Below are 14,913 nucleotides of genomic sequence, written 5' to 3'. Positions count from 1 at the left end.
CTAGGGTCCCAGATCAATAATTCGGAATGACTTGATTAGTATGCCCCCATCCTATGGTGGTGGTTTTATAACAAAGGGTAAAACTGCAACAATAAAAACTTAGAAACATACAGCTGAAGTTATAAGACTGTAAAAGTGATCTAGATGCCCTTTTTGGCATAGACCACCACTACCATACTTTGCTGGTTGTATTCCATCTTTAAAATCATATTAAGGTTACGTATGTATTACATATATTATGGATTTTTTGTTTTTTGTGTTATCACTAGTATCAGTTAATATAATGTATTTTAAAAATAAAAATAAAACAAACTAACTTTGTTATACATTTTGTTTTTGTTCTTGTTAAAGCTATCATTAGATGAAAACTAAGTAGAAGACACAACAAAAGAACATATGCTAAAAAAAAATAAATAAGGACGACAAAAGAAATGCAGCGCTTAAATTGCAGTTTAAAAAATACTTTTGTTTTTTACTTTGTGTTTCATTTAGAGTTGCTTATTTGGTTTACGAATTTTCCCTCGTATTTTTCTTAATTTTCTCAGTTGCTATTTCACATAAACTAGTAGACATACAGTACATATAAATACATTCTCAAAAAATATCATCAAGTTTCATTAATACGTATCTCTGTTGCTTGTCTAGAGGTTGCGCATAACTATTTTATAGTTTTGATTTGATTTCCTAACATCATCGCCATCATCATCTCTTTCGTTAATTAAAGCACTTTTGTTTTACTAAAGTTTTTTTTTTTTGGATATTTCAAAATTTTCTTTTTTCTCCATAGTAGTTGCACAATAATTTCCAAAGCCGAAATGGATAAAACAAACAAAGGTTTTGCCAAAAAAAAAATTAAAAAATATAATTATTTCTTAGTTATAAGAAATGTTCTTCTTTTTTGCTTTCAAATATTTTCCATTAGTTTTTTGTTTTTGTTTTTGGGAGTAGTGGAGTATTAGTTGTGTATTAATAGTGTTGCCAATTAACCATAAATTCACCAAATTTATTTTACTCAATTTAAATTCGTTTCATGGATTTTGAGATTTACAAAAAAAGTTTTCCTTCGACTCCTGTTTGTTTTTTTCGTGGTTGCATGTGTTCTTTGTATTGCAGTTCCTTTTCACACATAAAATTCCTGAAACTATCTACGCAAATCGACCACTTTTATCTTTTGGCCAGCATCCATTTGAATGTGTTGGGCTTCCTGAAATATTGAAAAAAGGACCTCAGTCATAGAGTTGTAATATGGGAGCATAACAATGGTGAACTTACCATGAATAGTGGTGGATCATTTGGATGCGGATGAAATCCAGATTGCCGACATTCAGCGATGTAATTCAGACCATAGTTTGGGGTAAGTATAAAGAAACCAGTACTGAAAAGGAAGTAAAAATTAAAATATTGGGTTGCCCAAAAAGTAATTGCGGATTTTTTAAAAGAAAGTAAATGCATTTTTTATAAAACTTAGAATGAACTTTAATCAAATATACTTTTTTTACACTTTTTTTAAAGCAAGCTAAGAGTAACAGCTGATAACTGACAGAAGAAAGAATGCGATTACAGAGTCACAAGCTGTGAAAAAAATTGTCAACGCCGACCATATGAAAAATCCGCAATTACTTTTTGGGCAACCCAATATAATAATTATAGAATATAAAGTAAGAAATGCAGCTTTTATGGGTTTCAGACCCTTAATCGGCAGCTCGTTCCATATGACAGCTATATTCAAATATTTCCCGATGTGGACCTTTCAAGAACTGCGTGCAGCAGAAAACGTATTTATGCCAAATTTCAGCTTAATATCTCCATTTTTTGAAGGCTGTAGCGTGATTACAACAGACAGACGGACAAACACAGGGGCATGGCTAAATCACCTTTTATGACGGTCCGAAATCTATAGAGTTGCGTGATTGACTGATTACTGACTGACTGACTGACCATGGCCCAGCCCAAACTGCTAAAGATAGAATCATGAAATTTTGCAAGAATGTTGGCCTTGGTTCGTAGGCACGGGATAAGGCTGGATTTGGTTGTTGTTGTTGTTGTAGCAGTGTGTTGTACACTGAGGGGGCAGCCCTTGCCGATGAAGGACTTCATCGGGTCAATCCCGTACGTACAACCGGCTGCCTTGGGATTGCTGTTGTAGCAGTTTGTTGTGTTCTATCCTTCGTTTGCTTGATTCTGTTGAGTGCCAAGACCCAGGAACTCTGCGACTGAGACGGGGTGCGTCCCCACGGATCTGGGTCTGAGTCGAGTGGGTCTGGCTGGGCAGTTAAACAGGTGAAGTGTTTCGTGTGGTCCCCGGTCACAATCGGGACATACCTCTTGCACATCGGCATCAATCCTTGCCCTGTAGGAGTTGAGGCGGCTGCATCTGCCGGAACGTAATTGAGCCAGAACTACTCTGATTTGCCGGGGGAGGTCAATTTCTTCAGATGCAATGGGAGGCGGACGTTCTACAAGGACTACATTAACCCGATAGCTATTTACCGCATCTGCTACTGTGTCTGCAGAATGTTGTCTAGACCCACTTGATGTGCCGCTTGATCAAAATCTTCTCTCTTGTAGCGCTAAACTTCACCCTCTAGATCATGTAGATCTAAAGGGTGATTTTTTTGAGGTTAGGATTTTCATGCATTAGTATTTGACAGATCACGTGGGATTTCAGACATGGTGTCAAAGAGAAAGATGTTCAGTATGCTTTGACATTTCATCATGAATAGACTTACTAACGAGCAACGCTTGCAAATCATTGAATTTTATTACCAAAATCAATGTTCGGTTCGAAATGTGTTCAAATTTTGACAAATTTTGTTCAGCGATGAGGCTCATTTCTGGTTGAATGGCTACGTAAATAAGCAAAATTGCCGCATTTGGAGTGAAGAGCAACCAGAAGCCGTTCAAGAACTGCCCATGCATCCCGAAAAATGCACTGTTTGGTGTGGTTTGTACGCTGGTGGAATCATTGGACCGTATTTTTTCAAAGATGCTGTTGGACGCAACGTTACGGTGAATGAACACATTTCGAACCGAACACTGATTTTGGTAATAAAATTCAATGATTTGCAAGCGTTGCTCGTTAGTAAGTCTATTCATGATAAAATGTCAAAGCATACTGAGCATCTTTCTCTTTGACACCATGTCTGAAATCCCACGTGATCTGTCAAATACTAATGCATGAAAATCCTAACCTCAAAAAAATCACCCTTTACCTTAAGGCTTCTGGGCGGTGGATATCTATCCAAAGATGATGATTTGGATGGTCTCCGCGATAACAGCCCCGAAGATGGCATGCAGTTATGTCTTTGCACTGATAGAATCTTTGTCTTCTGATGGAGTTGGTCCACATAAAAACTGAGGAGACAGCCCGTCGCAGTTCTGAGGGCGGCATTCTGACAGATGTGAATATTAGTCCACTGCGTGTCACAGAGCTGAGGAGACCACACTGGCGCTGCATAACTTACCACAGACCGGCCAATTGCTTTGTACGTGGTCAACAAGGTTTCTTTGTCTGCACCCCAAAAGCTGCCGGCAAGTGACTTGAGGATCTTGTTTTTACTTTTAACTGTATCGCAAATTGCTGTGGCATGTGGGTACAATGTGTAAGAGCTGTCAAATGTGACGCTAAGTATTTTGGGACACTTGATGGTCAGAATCATTTCCCCATCGACTATCACAGTCAGCTCAGCATTCACTTCACGCGTATTTGTAGCTGAAGATTTGGTGGCAGATATCTTCAGATTTCTTGCAGCGAAATATGAGGCAAGTTCGTTGTGGAAGACGTTCAACCTATCGCAGATGTTAACAACGAGTAATGACATGACCGTACAATCGTCCGCATATGATACAAACTCTATACCGTCTGGAGGGGGTGGAATGGAGGATAGGTAGATGTTAAACAGTGCCGGAGATATCACCTCGCCTTGGGAAACTCCCTGTTTCACTCTACGGTGCTTCGACTACTTATCCCTAATTTCCGCAAACGACTGGCGACCGCACAGATAATTCACGACCCATCGTTTCAGGCCTGGTTGGAGGGACCTGTTGGCAATCCTAAATAGTTTGGCATGGTTGAACGTGTCGAATGCCTTCGATAGTTCCAGTGCCACGAGGACCATCCTATCACATGGCCTGGGCCGATTGAAGCCACGGCAAATGTGTGCGGTGATGACATTCAAGGCAGTTATTGTGCTATGTCTTCGAAATCCACGTTGGTGCTCGGCGAATGGAAATTCTCCTACGAGGCTCGGGAGGAGTAATGCCTCAAGCGTCTACTGGTTAGAGAAGGGATATCGGTCTCTACGACTCCCCCAAATTCTGGTCCTTTGCAGGCTTCAGTAGAGGGATCACTCTGCCCATTTTCAAGACAAAGACAGTAGTAAGGTACTCAACTCCAGGTAAATCAAGATTCTTCAGCATCAGTGTAGTGATTTCGTCGGGGCCCAACGCCTTGGACGATTTGGCACCACGGATGACATTCGTAATTTCGCCCACGGTAAATTGTTACTCTAGGTATGCACAATAAATTGACGGTTGAACAACCTGGCGCATCTCTTCGGATCAGTCACGATTACTTCGCTAAAAGTGACTGAGGTCCTGTCATCCCGTCTACCGGGGTTCGAGAGTGACTTACAGTAGACCACAGCTTGCCTAAGTTACATTGCTCCAAGTAATCCGGCCACAAATTCCGCCTATGTTCGTTGTTTATTTCAAGATTCAGCTCGCTAATTCTGGGGTTAACGGGGTCCCGGCCTGCGCCGAGAAATTCGACCACACTTGGGGTATTCGGCCGCCTGGTATAAAGCGAGCGGCTGCTTCGTTAATGATCTCTCGGAATTTCACCTCGTCAACTAGCACATTCGAGGGGGGTGGGGGAAGCGGGGATTGGTGTACTCTTTAAGCCAGTCAATGGAAAAAATTATGGTGAGGTGGTCTGACCCCAAAGAAAAGACGGCTTGCCAGGATACGTCACTCAAGAGATCAGGGAATGCAATGGAAATGTCTGGTGTGCCGCCACACCTCCTTGTTATCCTAGCGTCGGCATCCGCAATCACCGTGCAAAACGTCGAGCCTTCAATCTGCTCTACCAAAGCCATGCCACGCTGGTCGTTATCTAGGGGAGAATTCCATGAAATGTGATGAGCATTAAAGTCCCCTAGAACCGGACGATTATGGGCAGATAGCAACCCACTTATGTCGGGGTTTGAATGCTTGGCCATTAATTGAGACTCAACTACCAACCGGCGGTATGTACCCGTTGTAAAGTTCTATCTCGGCAGTACCGGACCTATCTGTTATGCCCGTGCACTTCATGTAGGGTCACTAGCGCCAGGCGCAGGCGAGATATTGCACGGAATGGTGTATAACGAAGGCCAATCCCCCACCTCCATTCCTTGAGCGATCCTTACATAGCACATTTTATCCGTCACAACTGTGCAATCTGCAGGTCGGCTTTGTCTCCTCCACAATCTCGTCGATCTTGCCACGGAGGCCGTTGCAATTCAACTGCAAAAATTATACACTTCCCGGCACTGGCCTGGCAATATTGGGGCTGGGTTGCTGTTGTTGCGTAGGTCGGGGGGTCCCATACTCCGACGACGAGGAAGCAGAAGGCGATGACGACGACGCTTGTAACCCACTGCTGTTTATGTTCGCATAGCACCTTGCAACATATTCAATATGACTATACTGCCGTTGTTGTTGTTGTAGCAGTGTATTGTACACCGAGGCGGCAGCCCTTGCCGATGAAGGATTCCATCGGGTCAATCCGATACCTACAACCGGCTGCCATGAGATGTGAGGCCGTAGTGATGTGAGGCCAGAGCAATATCGGAAATGTACCCGACACCGACCGATGGTGGAGGCGGTTCTGGCAAACCGAACAGAACCAAGGTCCGGACATCACGGCAGCAGTTATCCGGTGTCAAGGTCACTTTGGTAGACAATTTGTCAGGCACCCGGTGAGAGGCAAGGCGATAAGGAGGCTACTACAACAGCAATATTAAAATCTATCATCGGTGAGGATCCCTTCTAATTATCCTACAGATGTCCGGAACCGCAAGGCAGTTGTAGTAGCAGTAATGACTTGACATTGCAATGGTCAGCCAGAAGACCCAGGTCCCGGCACGGGATAGCTGTGAGCACCACACAGGCTGAAACATTGAGCTCCAATTTTTGTGGTGTTCATTGCTGTTACCAGAAGCTTAGCTGCGAGCTACCGGGCGTCCACAGGATGCGGATGGTGAAATACTCCATACGGATTCAATACGGTATCCATACGGTATCAATCACATGGTAGCCGGTTGTACGTACCGGATTGATCCGATGGAATTCTCCATCGACAAGGGCTGCCGTCTCCGTGTACAACACACTGCTACAACAACAACATCAGCGGTATCGAGCGGAGAGTCTCAGTGAGAGGTCAGGCGGCACCTGCTCTTGCACAAATACTAGGGACCTATGCTGCTTGATATGACAAGGGCGTCATATCAAATAAATAACCAATGGCCATGCTGTTCCCGCGGCGATCGTTCCTTTGAAGCTACTGAAAGCAGAAATTAATGGTCTTGCGCAGACCTTTGTTAAGTAATAAATCGTACACAATACTACTTTCTATACGGATGAGGCTAGAGCTCTGAAATTGGGGATACAGGTACATGTTGACAGTACATATCGGGCGACATGAAGATATTTTTTGAAATTTATTGTTTTTTTACGGCAGGAGCAGAATTCATAGGTTTCTAAACTGAGTGACTACCTGGGTTTTCGGAAGTCTTACACTGAAACGATGGTACTAGTGAAACTGGGTAGTGAATCGTACCGGGGGTATGCTAGTAGACATAAAGTTGCTTTTGCTAGTTTGTTTTGCAGTCGACAGTGACAATTACGGCAATCATCGGAGTTTTCTGGACTATTCTGTCTATTTAAGGGTTCTTCGTTTCCAATGGATCTATAACTTGATATATCTCCGATATGAGACGTTTTCGCGGGGTGACTCTTTGAAAATCAGAAGGGTGGGTCCAATACTTATCAAATTTTTTAATTCTATTCCCAAATACAAAACTTTCACCGAATTTGACAAACTCGATTCTTGGTTAAGAGTTTATAAGCTTAATTTTAATTCTCCTTGCAATGCTCTATAAAGTTCTCCTTTTAAACTTACGTTTGATATTTTGGTGCACAAACAATGGCAATTGCTTCCGGCATCATAATTTGGTATGAACAATGGGTATGCAAATCCACAGATGATAAAAATGCTGTTTGACTGGGATGGGTCTGCAGAGCAACGAAAAAAAAGCATTGATTAGCCCACAAAGATTTTCCAAAAAAGTAATAATCTGGTAAAAATGCACTTTACAGGCCGCACGCTGGATTTTTTCCATTATTTGCATTTACCTAATTTTGACTCCAGGAACACGAATTTCAAGTCCGGGCCCAAAATCTCCCCTTTGGGGGTAAGTGGTCCAACCTAGAAAATATGGGTATCAAATGAAAGGTATTGTCGAGTAGATTACGAATATACAAAAACATGTCTAAAAATTTGACCCGGGAAGGACCTAAGGTATCTTGAGATTTTTTTGAAAAATCAGTCTTTTGTTAGATCGTAGATTATTTTTTTGAATATCTATCGTAATCTACTCCTTGGTACGTTTCATTTGATACCCATGTTGCCTATGTTAACAAGGTGCGAAATTCTCAAGACCCCGTAGGTCCTTCCCAGGTCCAATTTTTATGCATGTTTTAGCATATACGTAGTCAACTCGACAATACTTTACATTTGAAATCCATATTGTCTTAGATAATTCCACTTCCCTCAAAGGGGGTTTTTTTTGCACCTCGGGGGGCCCAGCGTTTGCCCCAGAAACGGACTTCTGATTCATGTTTCTGGGGTCAACACATACATATATATATATAGATCGTAGATTATTTTTTTTTTTTTTTTTGAATATCTTTCGTAATCTACTCCTTGGTACCTTTCATTTGATACCCATGTTGCCTATGTTAACAAGGTGCGAAATTCTCAAGACCCCGTAGGTCCTTCCCAGGTCCAATTTTTATGCATGTTTTAGCACACACATAATCAACTCGACAATACTTTACATTTGAAATCCATATTGTCTTAGATAATTCCACTTCCCTCAAAGAGGGGTTTTGGCACCTCGGGGGCCCAGAAACGGACTTCTAATTCATGTTCCTGGGGTCAACACACACAAACGGAGGTGCGCCCTGTAAAGTGCAATTTTGCCAATAATCTCTAAACTTACATGTATCCATCCCAATGTTATAAGATTTTGTTCATCTTGAATTTCAAAGATTTCTTCTTCGTTCATGGTGGTGCATGAGTCTGGTGTACCCTGTTGCTTTGGTATTATAATGTGGGTTATGTGCAAACGATTTTTGGCCAGAGAACCAGCCAATATGCCACAAGTTTCAACATTTTTCGCTGTATTTGTCTTGGCCAATTGCAAGAAAACATCCATAGTATTTTGTGGTATGACCACGGTACGCAATGATCCAGCCAGCAAGGAATCGGAACGATCGTATTGTGGTTTTTGTGAGCGATCAAATGAAGGTTTTGAAGGTATACTAAACATCAAAAAAGACAAAATTATGACAATTACACATAGGTACATGGTAAACTAAAATTTTAAAATATTTTCAATTTTTTCAATTGTTGAAATTTAAAACTAAGGCATTTACTGAAACTATTATCACTTACTTATTTCTTTTATCCTCTCTATCCAAACTGTCGCTCGGCAATAGCAAATTACTACGCTGTCCGCCACCTGTGGGAAAATCATTGGGATACACCACCTGATCGAGTAAACCCAAATCCGGAGCTGATGGCTGATTATCCGGATCAATTTGAACATGCAAATTAGCAGGTATGATAGTAGAACCTTTGGTGGAATTATTGGAAGCTGCTTCTCGGGCTCGCCTTGCTTTTTCGCGCTCCAATTCACGTGCCCTCTCTGCCTCCTTGTTCGCCAGGAACAGTTCATATTCTCGCTGATAGCGGTCCAACAATTTAACCCGCAACTTTTCTGAGGTGGGCATTACCTCGTCCTTGATGCGTTTATTTATGGCTTTCATTTCCGTCTTGATGCTGGCATAGTCGGGATGTGTGCGAATTTTCTCCACAAATAATGTCAAATATTTCATGTACAAAATAAAGGCATTTTCATGATTTTCTTCACTCAAATAGACTGAAAGCCAACAAAAGCAAACAAAAGGATTATAAATTAAATGCCTTAATAATATGGATGTGGCACTGATGCTGCTTCAGAGAGCAACATGGGCCTTAGAGGTAAATAAAACATCAAATGCCTACCTTGAGCCATGCGTAACATTTCAGTGCCAGACCGATAGTAACTGCAAGAGGGAGAGTGGGTAGGAAAACAATTATGGTCGAATCTTTTAAAATAGCCCCACCAACACACACACACACTTTAAAGGGGTCATGCCGAACAAGGACTACGAGAAGAGTGGAGAGTGTATTCAAGGTCTGTGTTGTTTTTACATTTTTGGCGTATATCAACAGGAGGCTAACCTTCAAAAGGATTCTTCTTCATATATAACATAACCTGATAATAAGGTCACATTCATCATGGCCTTGTTTTCAAGTAATTATCCCTTTCTCTCGCCACTGCCAACCACCCTTCCATGATTTTTCTTTACATGCCAAGACAACACAAACGAAAAGAAGGTTATCATCACCAATAAGGATGTTATGCAAATTTTTTTTTAAACTGTCTTGTCGTATTCTCGGACCATGAGAGCTGTATGTTTGATGGACAAATGGATGATTCAGTTAACTATGCTTACCGATTTATTGGCTGTTTGGGATCCACCTCAATCACATTCCCATAGCTAACCAGATTCTGCATTCGACCTTTGGGCTCTATAATACCCATTGCCATGTAGTTAATGGTTTTTGATGACATTTTTGCTTGCTGAGGGTAGCCTTTTTTATGAAGTCATCAAAATCCTCCGGTATAGATTCGTCTTTGCCAATGGTACGTGTATTTTGTTTTGTTATGGTAATTATGTTATGAATATATGTTGGTTGGTGATGAGTAAGGCCAGCACTTAAATACAAACGTTGACGGAACGCGATGAGAGAGTATTGAGACAAGACATATGATTTGACAAACGCCGACGCTCAACGTTTTGGTTTAGCAATGAGCAACTAAATATGAGGTAACGGGTACTCGGAATTTCTTATAGGAATTCGTTTTGTTGATAATACCGTTTCTTATTTACAGCTAATTTAAAACCAAATCATATTATTGTAAAGTTTAAAATTTCTAAACACCAATATTGTTATTTTTATTTTAATTACAAATAGTCAACATATTATTAAATACCTTTCCTTTATATATTATGTTATTAACTATTTGTTACGAATGTAGTTTTCATTGTAACAATCTGCCCTAATCTTTGCAGTACATATTGAACATAGCCATTTTATGTCGATAATGCGGGTGATGTTATTGTGACTGGAATGACAACAATTTGAAACAACGTTATCACCAGCAAAAATGCCACTATTGTTAATGGCAAATTAAAACTGAGAATGCAACCCCAGTAATTAAACCAATAATTTATAAAATTTCATGCACAATTCTTAATTAATTTTATTGGACTTCAATGACAACACAGTTTTTGCTAATTTTATTAATAAATTTTACAAATATTTGCCCTGTTTCATCGTATGGTTTTGACACATTAACAATCGGTGTTACCATCTAATGTTAAACAAACAGACTTGCACTAGATACATTTGCTGTGTTTAATTAATGTTCTGAATAGACAGGCCTGAAGGGCAAAAATAAAACGTAAAAAACTTTTCTAGTGCAAGTCTGTTTGCTTTCCACGAGGTGGTAATGCCATTTGCGATCTGTCAAAACCATGCGATGAACAAAGTGTAAATAATTGTGAAATTTATATAGATACAATTTGGAAAATATATGTGGGCACAGAAGTCGAATGTTATAGATAATTGGTTTAATTTTATTTTGTCATTCACAATAGAGATTTTCCGCGAGTGGCCACAATTATTTGTGCAAAAATATCATGGCAACCCTGACGACATAAGCCTGCTCCGGTAATTTAATCAGAACTTCGTTGTCCTTGATAGATGTAATTTTCATAAAAATTTCATTGCACTGCACTGTATAAGTGTTCATGAGGCCAAGTTTAACTCCCGAATTTCAAATAAATTTTTTTTAAATTTGTGCATGCTATTCTATAAATAATTGGTTTAATTTTATTTTACCATTCACAATAGAGAATTTCTACGAGCGGCCACAGTTTTTTGTGCAAAACATATCATGGCAATTAAGTGGTGGCCAAAATGGAAATGAGACAGTATGCGAGAATTACTCTCCATATTTTTTTTTACATTTCTCTTTTTGAATGAAAATTTATTTATTCGACATAAAGATTGATGTAAAAAGGTTGATTTTTTAAGAGCTAGGAAAGAGGAAAGTTAAAAAAAAACACATAAAATTCAGAAAAATTAATGAAATCTTTATTTGAATCGATAGTACGTTCCATATAATTTTATGTTTGAAAATTATTTCATGCAAATGTTGACCGTGACTGCGCCTCATACGGTCCATCCGCTTAGTCGAATGTTGCCATACTCTTTCCAGCATTTCCGCCGAAATATCACGAATAAATGCTTCAATGACGTCTTCCAATGCGTCAATTGAAGCGGGCTTGTCTGTATAGACATGAACTTTAACATAGCCCCACAAAAAAATAATAAAAAAATAATAAAAATAATAAAAATAATAAAAAAATAAGTCCATTGATACACGTGCTGTGGGGCATGTGGCACCGTCTTGTTGAAACCATATATTGTGCAAGTCAAGCTCTTGCATTTTGGGCAAACAAAAAGTTTGATATTATCTCACGATAGCGCTCACCATTCACAGTTACGTTACGATTCGCATCATCTTTGAAGAAGTACGGTCCAATGATGCCACCAGATCATAAACCGCACCAAACTGTGCCTTTTTTTACCCAAAACCGAAGGATGGGGCTATATTCATTTTGTCATTCTGTTTGCAACACATCGAAATATCCATTTTCGACCCTATAAAGTATATATATTCGTGATCGTCGTAAACATCTAAGACGATAAAGTCATGTCTGTCCGTCCGTCTGTCAGTTGAAATCACCCTACAGTCTTTAAAAATAGAGATATTGAGCTGAAACTTTGCGCAAATTCTTTTTTTTTCCCCATAAGCAGGTTAAGTTCAAAGATGGGCTATATCGGATTATATCTTGATATAGCCCCCATATAGACCGATCCGCCGATTTAGGGTCTGAGGCTCATAAAAGCCACGTTTATTAACCGATTTTGCCAAAATTTAGGACAGTGAGTTGGGTTAGGCTCTTCGGCAACTTTCAGCAGTTTGGCCTAGATCGGTCAAGATTTGGATATAGCTGCCATACAGACCGATCTCTCGATTTAAGGTCTTGGGCCAATAAAAAGGGCATTTATTGTCGGATTTTGCCAAAATTTAGGACAGTGAGTTGTGTTAGGCCCCCCGAAATCCTTCGGTCCAGATTTGGATAAAACTGCCATATAGACCCATCTCTCGATTTTAGGTTTTAGACCCATTTATTGTCAAATTTTGCCAAAATTAAGGTTATTGAGTTGTGGCTTAAATCTGTCCAAATTTGGATATAGCTGCCATTTAGACCGATCTCTCGATTTAAGGTCTTGGGTCCATAAAAGGCACATTTCTTGTACGATTTCGCTGAAATTTGAGACAGTGAGTTGTGTTAGGCCCCCTGACATCCTTCTTCAATTTGGCCCAGATCGGCCCAGATTTAGATATAGCTGCCATATAGACCGATCTCTCGATATAAGGTTTTGGACCCATAAAAGGCGCATTTATTGTCCGATTTGGCTGAAATTTTGGGACTGTGAGTTGCGTTAGGCTCTTCGACAACTTTCTTCAATTTGGCCCAGATCGGTACAGATTTGGATATAGCTGCCATATAGACCGATCTCTCGATTTAAGGTCTTGGGCCCATAAAAGTTGCATTTATTGTCAGATTTTACAAAAAATTGGGACAGTGAGTTGTGTTAGGCTCTTCGACAACTTTCTTCAATTTGGCCCAGATCGGTCCAGATTTGGATATAGCTGCCATATAGACCGATCTCTCGATATAAGGTTTTGGGCCCATAAAAGGCGCATTTATTGTCCGATTTCGCTGAAACTTGGGACTGTGAGTTGCGTTAAGCTCTTCGACAACTTTCTGCAGTTTAGCCCAGATCGGTCCAGATGTAGATATAACTGCCATATAGACCGATCTCTCGATATAAAGTTTTGGGCCCATAAAAGACGCATTTATTGTCCGATTTCGCCGAAATTTGGGACTGTGAGTTGCGTTAGGCTCTTCGACAATTTTCTGCAGTTTGGTCCACATCGGTCCAGATTTGGATATAGCTGCCATATAGACCGATCTCTCGATTTAAGGTTTTGGGCCCATAAAAGGCGCATTTATTGAACATTTTAACCGAAATTTGGGACTGTGAGTTGCGTTAAGCTCTTCGACAACTTTCTGCAGTTTAGCCCAGATCGGTTCAGATTTGAATATAGCTGCAATATTGACCGATCTCTCGATTTAAGGTCTTGGGCCCATAAAAGTCGCATTTATTGTCCGATTTCGCTGAAACTTGGGACTGTGAGTTGCGTTAAGCTCTTCGACAACTTTCTGCAGTTTGTCCAAGATCGGTTCAGATTTGGATATAGCTGCCATATAGACCGATCTCTCGATTAAAGGTTTTGGCTCCATAAAAGGCGCATTTATTGAACTTTTAACCGATATTTGGGACTGTGAGTTGCGTTAGAGTCTTCGACATCCTTCTTCAATTTAGCCCAGATCGGTTCATATCGGTCTATATTTGGATATGATTACCAATGTTTTGTTCTGCAAAAATCCGTATAGAATTTGGTCCAAATCGAACCATATTTCGATATAGCTGCTAGGGGGGCATAAATTATGCATTTTTCACCGGATTATGACGAAAGGTAGTTTACACATATATCCGAGGTGGTGGGTATCCAAAGTTCGGCCCGGCCGAACTTAAAGCCTTTTTACTTGTTCTGGTTGCATTGGGAGCTCTTGCAACTCTTCTGGCTAATCTTTACTCCAAAATCGACAATTCTGCTTATTTACGTACCCATTGAGCCAAAAATGAGCTTCGTCGCTCAATGGAAAAAGCGCGCGATGAACTCTCTTAACAGAGCACGCATTTTGGTCTAATGTTTAAACTATAGACCAAACTGAAGATGTTTGACAGTGAAACAAAACACGAAACGTGCGTGAGCTGTTTAAACCAGTGTTGCCAAAAAGATATTAGCTAAAAAAATCCCCCTTTAGTGCTAACATAAATCATAGCTATAAAGGTCTTAAAACAAGTTTGGCCTGAGAACTCTAAGCCCCTTTGGGGTATAGCTCTATTACCAAGAAACCATCACACTTATATAGAATTTTCCACCCCCGAGAGCATGACTCTGAAAATGTTCCACAGTATAATTGCTCTTTAAAATTTTCCCGAAGTTTCGGAATAGAGTCAGGATTTCTGTATAACTTGCGATGTTTTCTTTTGTTTTGCAATATTTTTGGAAAAATTTTGTTTATTAAATGACAACAATTAATTATATTTGTCCAGTACCCTATATATCTTCCACATGAGGGCTAGTGTTATAACAACACAAGAAATCTTATCGATTTCCTAAGCAAAAAAAACTAATTCGCACAGTAGGCTTCTTTAGTGGTGGTTTCTATGGCCTGGCGATAATGAAAGTGATTATTGTTGTGAATGTTATATAGCCGTAATCTCTATATAATCCGATTAGAGGAGTAGTTATCAAAGTGGGAAACACT

The 14,913-nt window shown here is 40.1% G+C and overlaps 1 protein-coding gene across 1 annotated transcript; it reads right to left on the bottom strand.

Annotated features, from left to right (window-relative positions):
* Positions 1 to 982: 982 nt before the first annotated feature.
* LOC106088490 (STAM-binding protein) lies at positions 983 to 10,118 on the bottom strand. Its single transcript, XM_013254016.2, has 7 exons — positions 9,826 to 10,118; positions 9,332 to 9,372; positions 8,720 to 9,206; positions 8,265 to 8,586; positions 7,163 to 7,275; positions 1,273 to 1,375; positions 983 to 1,204 (listed from the first exon to the last, which is right to left on the bottom strand). The coding sequence occupies exons 1-7, from the start codon at positions 9,942 to 9,944 to the stop codon at positions 1,142 to 1,144; spliced, it is 1,248 nt and encodes a 415-aa protein (XP_013109470.1). The 5' UTR covers positions 9,945 to 10,118; the 3' UTR covers positions 983 to 1,141.
* Positions 10,119 to 14,913: the final 4,795 nt, after the last annotated feature.

Source organism: Stomoxys calcitrans, chromosome 2 (genome assembly GCF_963082655.1).
Source record: "Stomoxys calcitrans chromosome 2, idStoCalc2.1, whole genome shotgun sequence".
In the NCBI taxonomy this organism is placed as follows: Eukaryota; Metazoa; Arthropoda; class Insecta; order Diptera; family Muscidae; genus Stomoxys; species Stomoxys calcitrans.
This window is presented reverse-complemented; position numbering and strand designations above follow the sequence as displayed.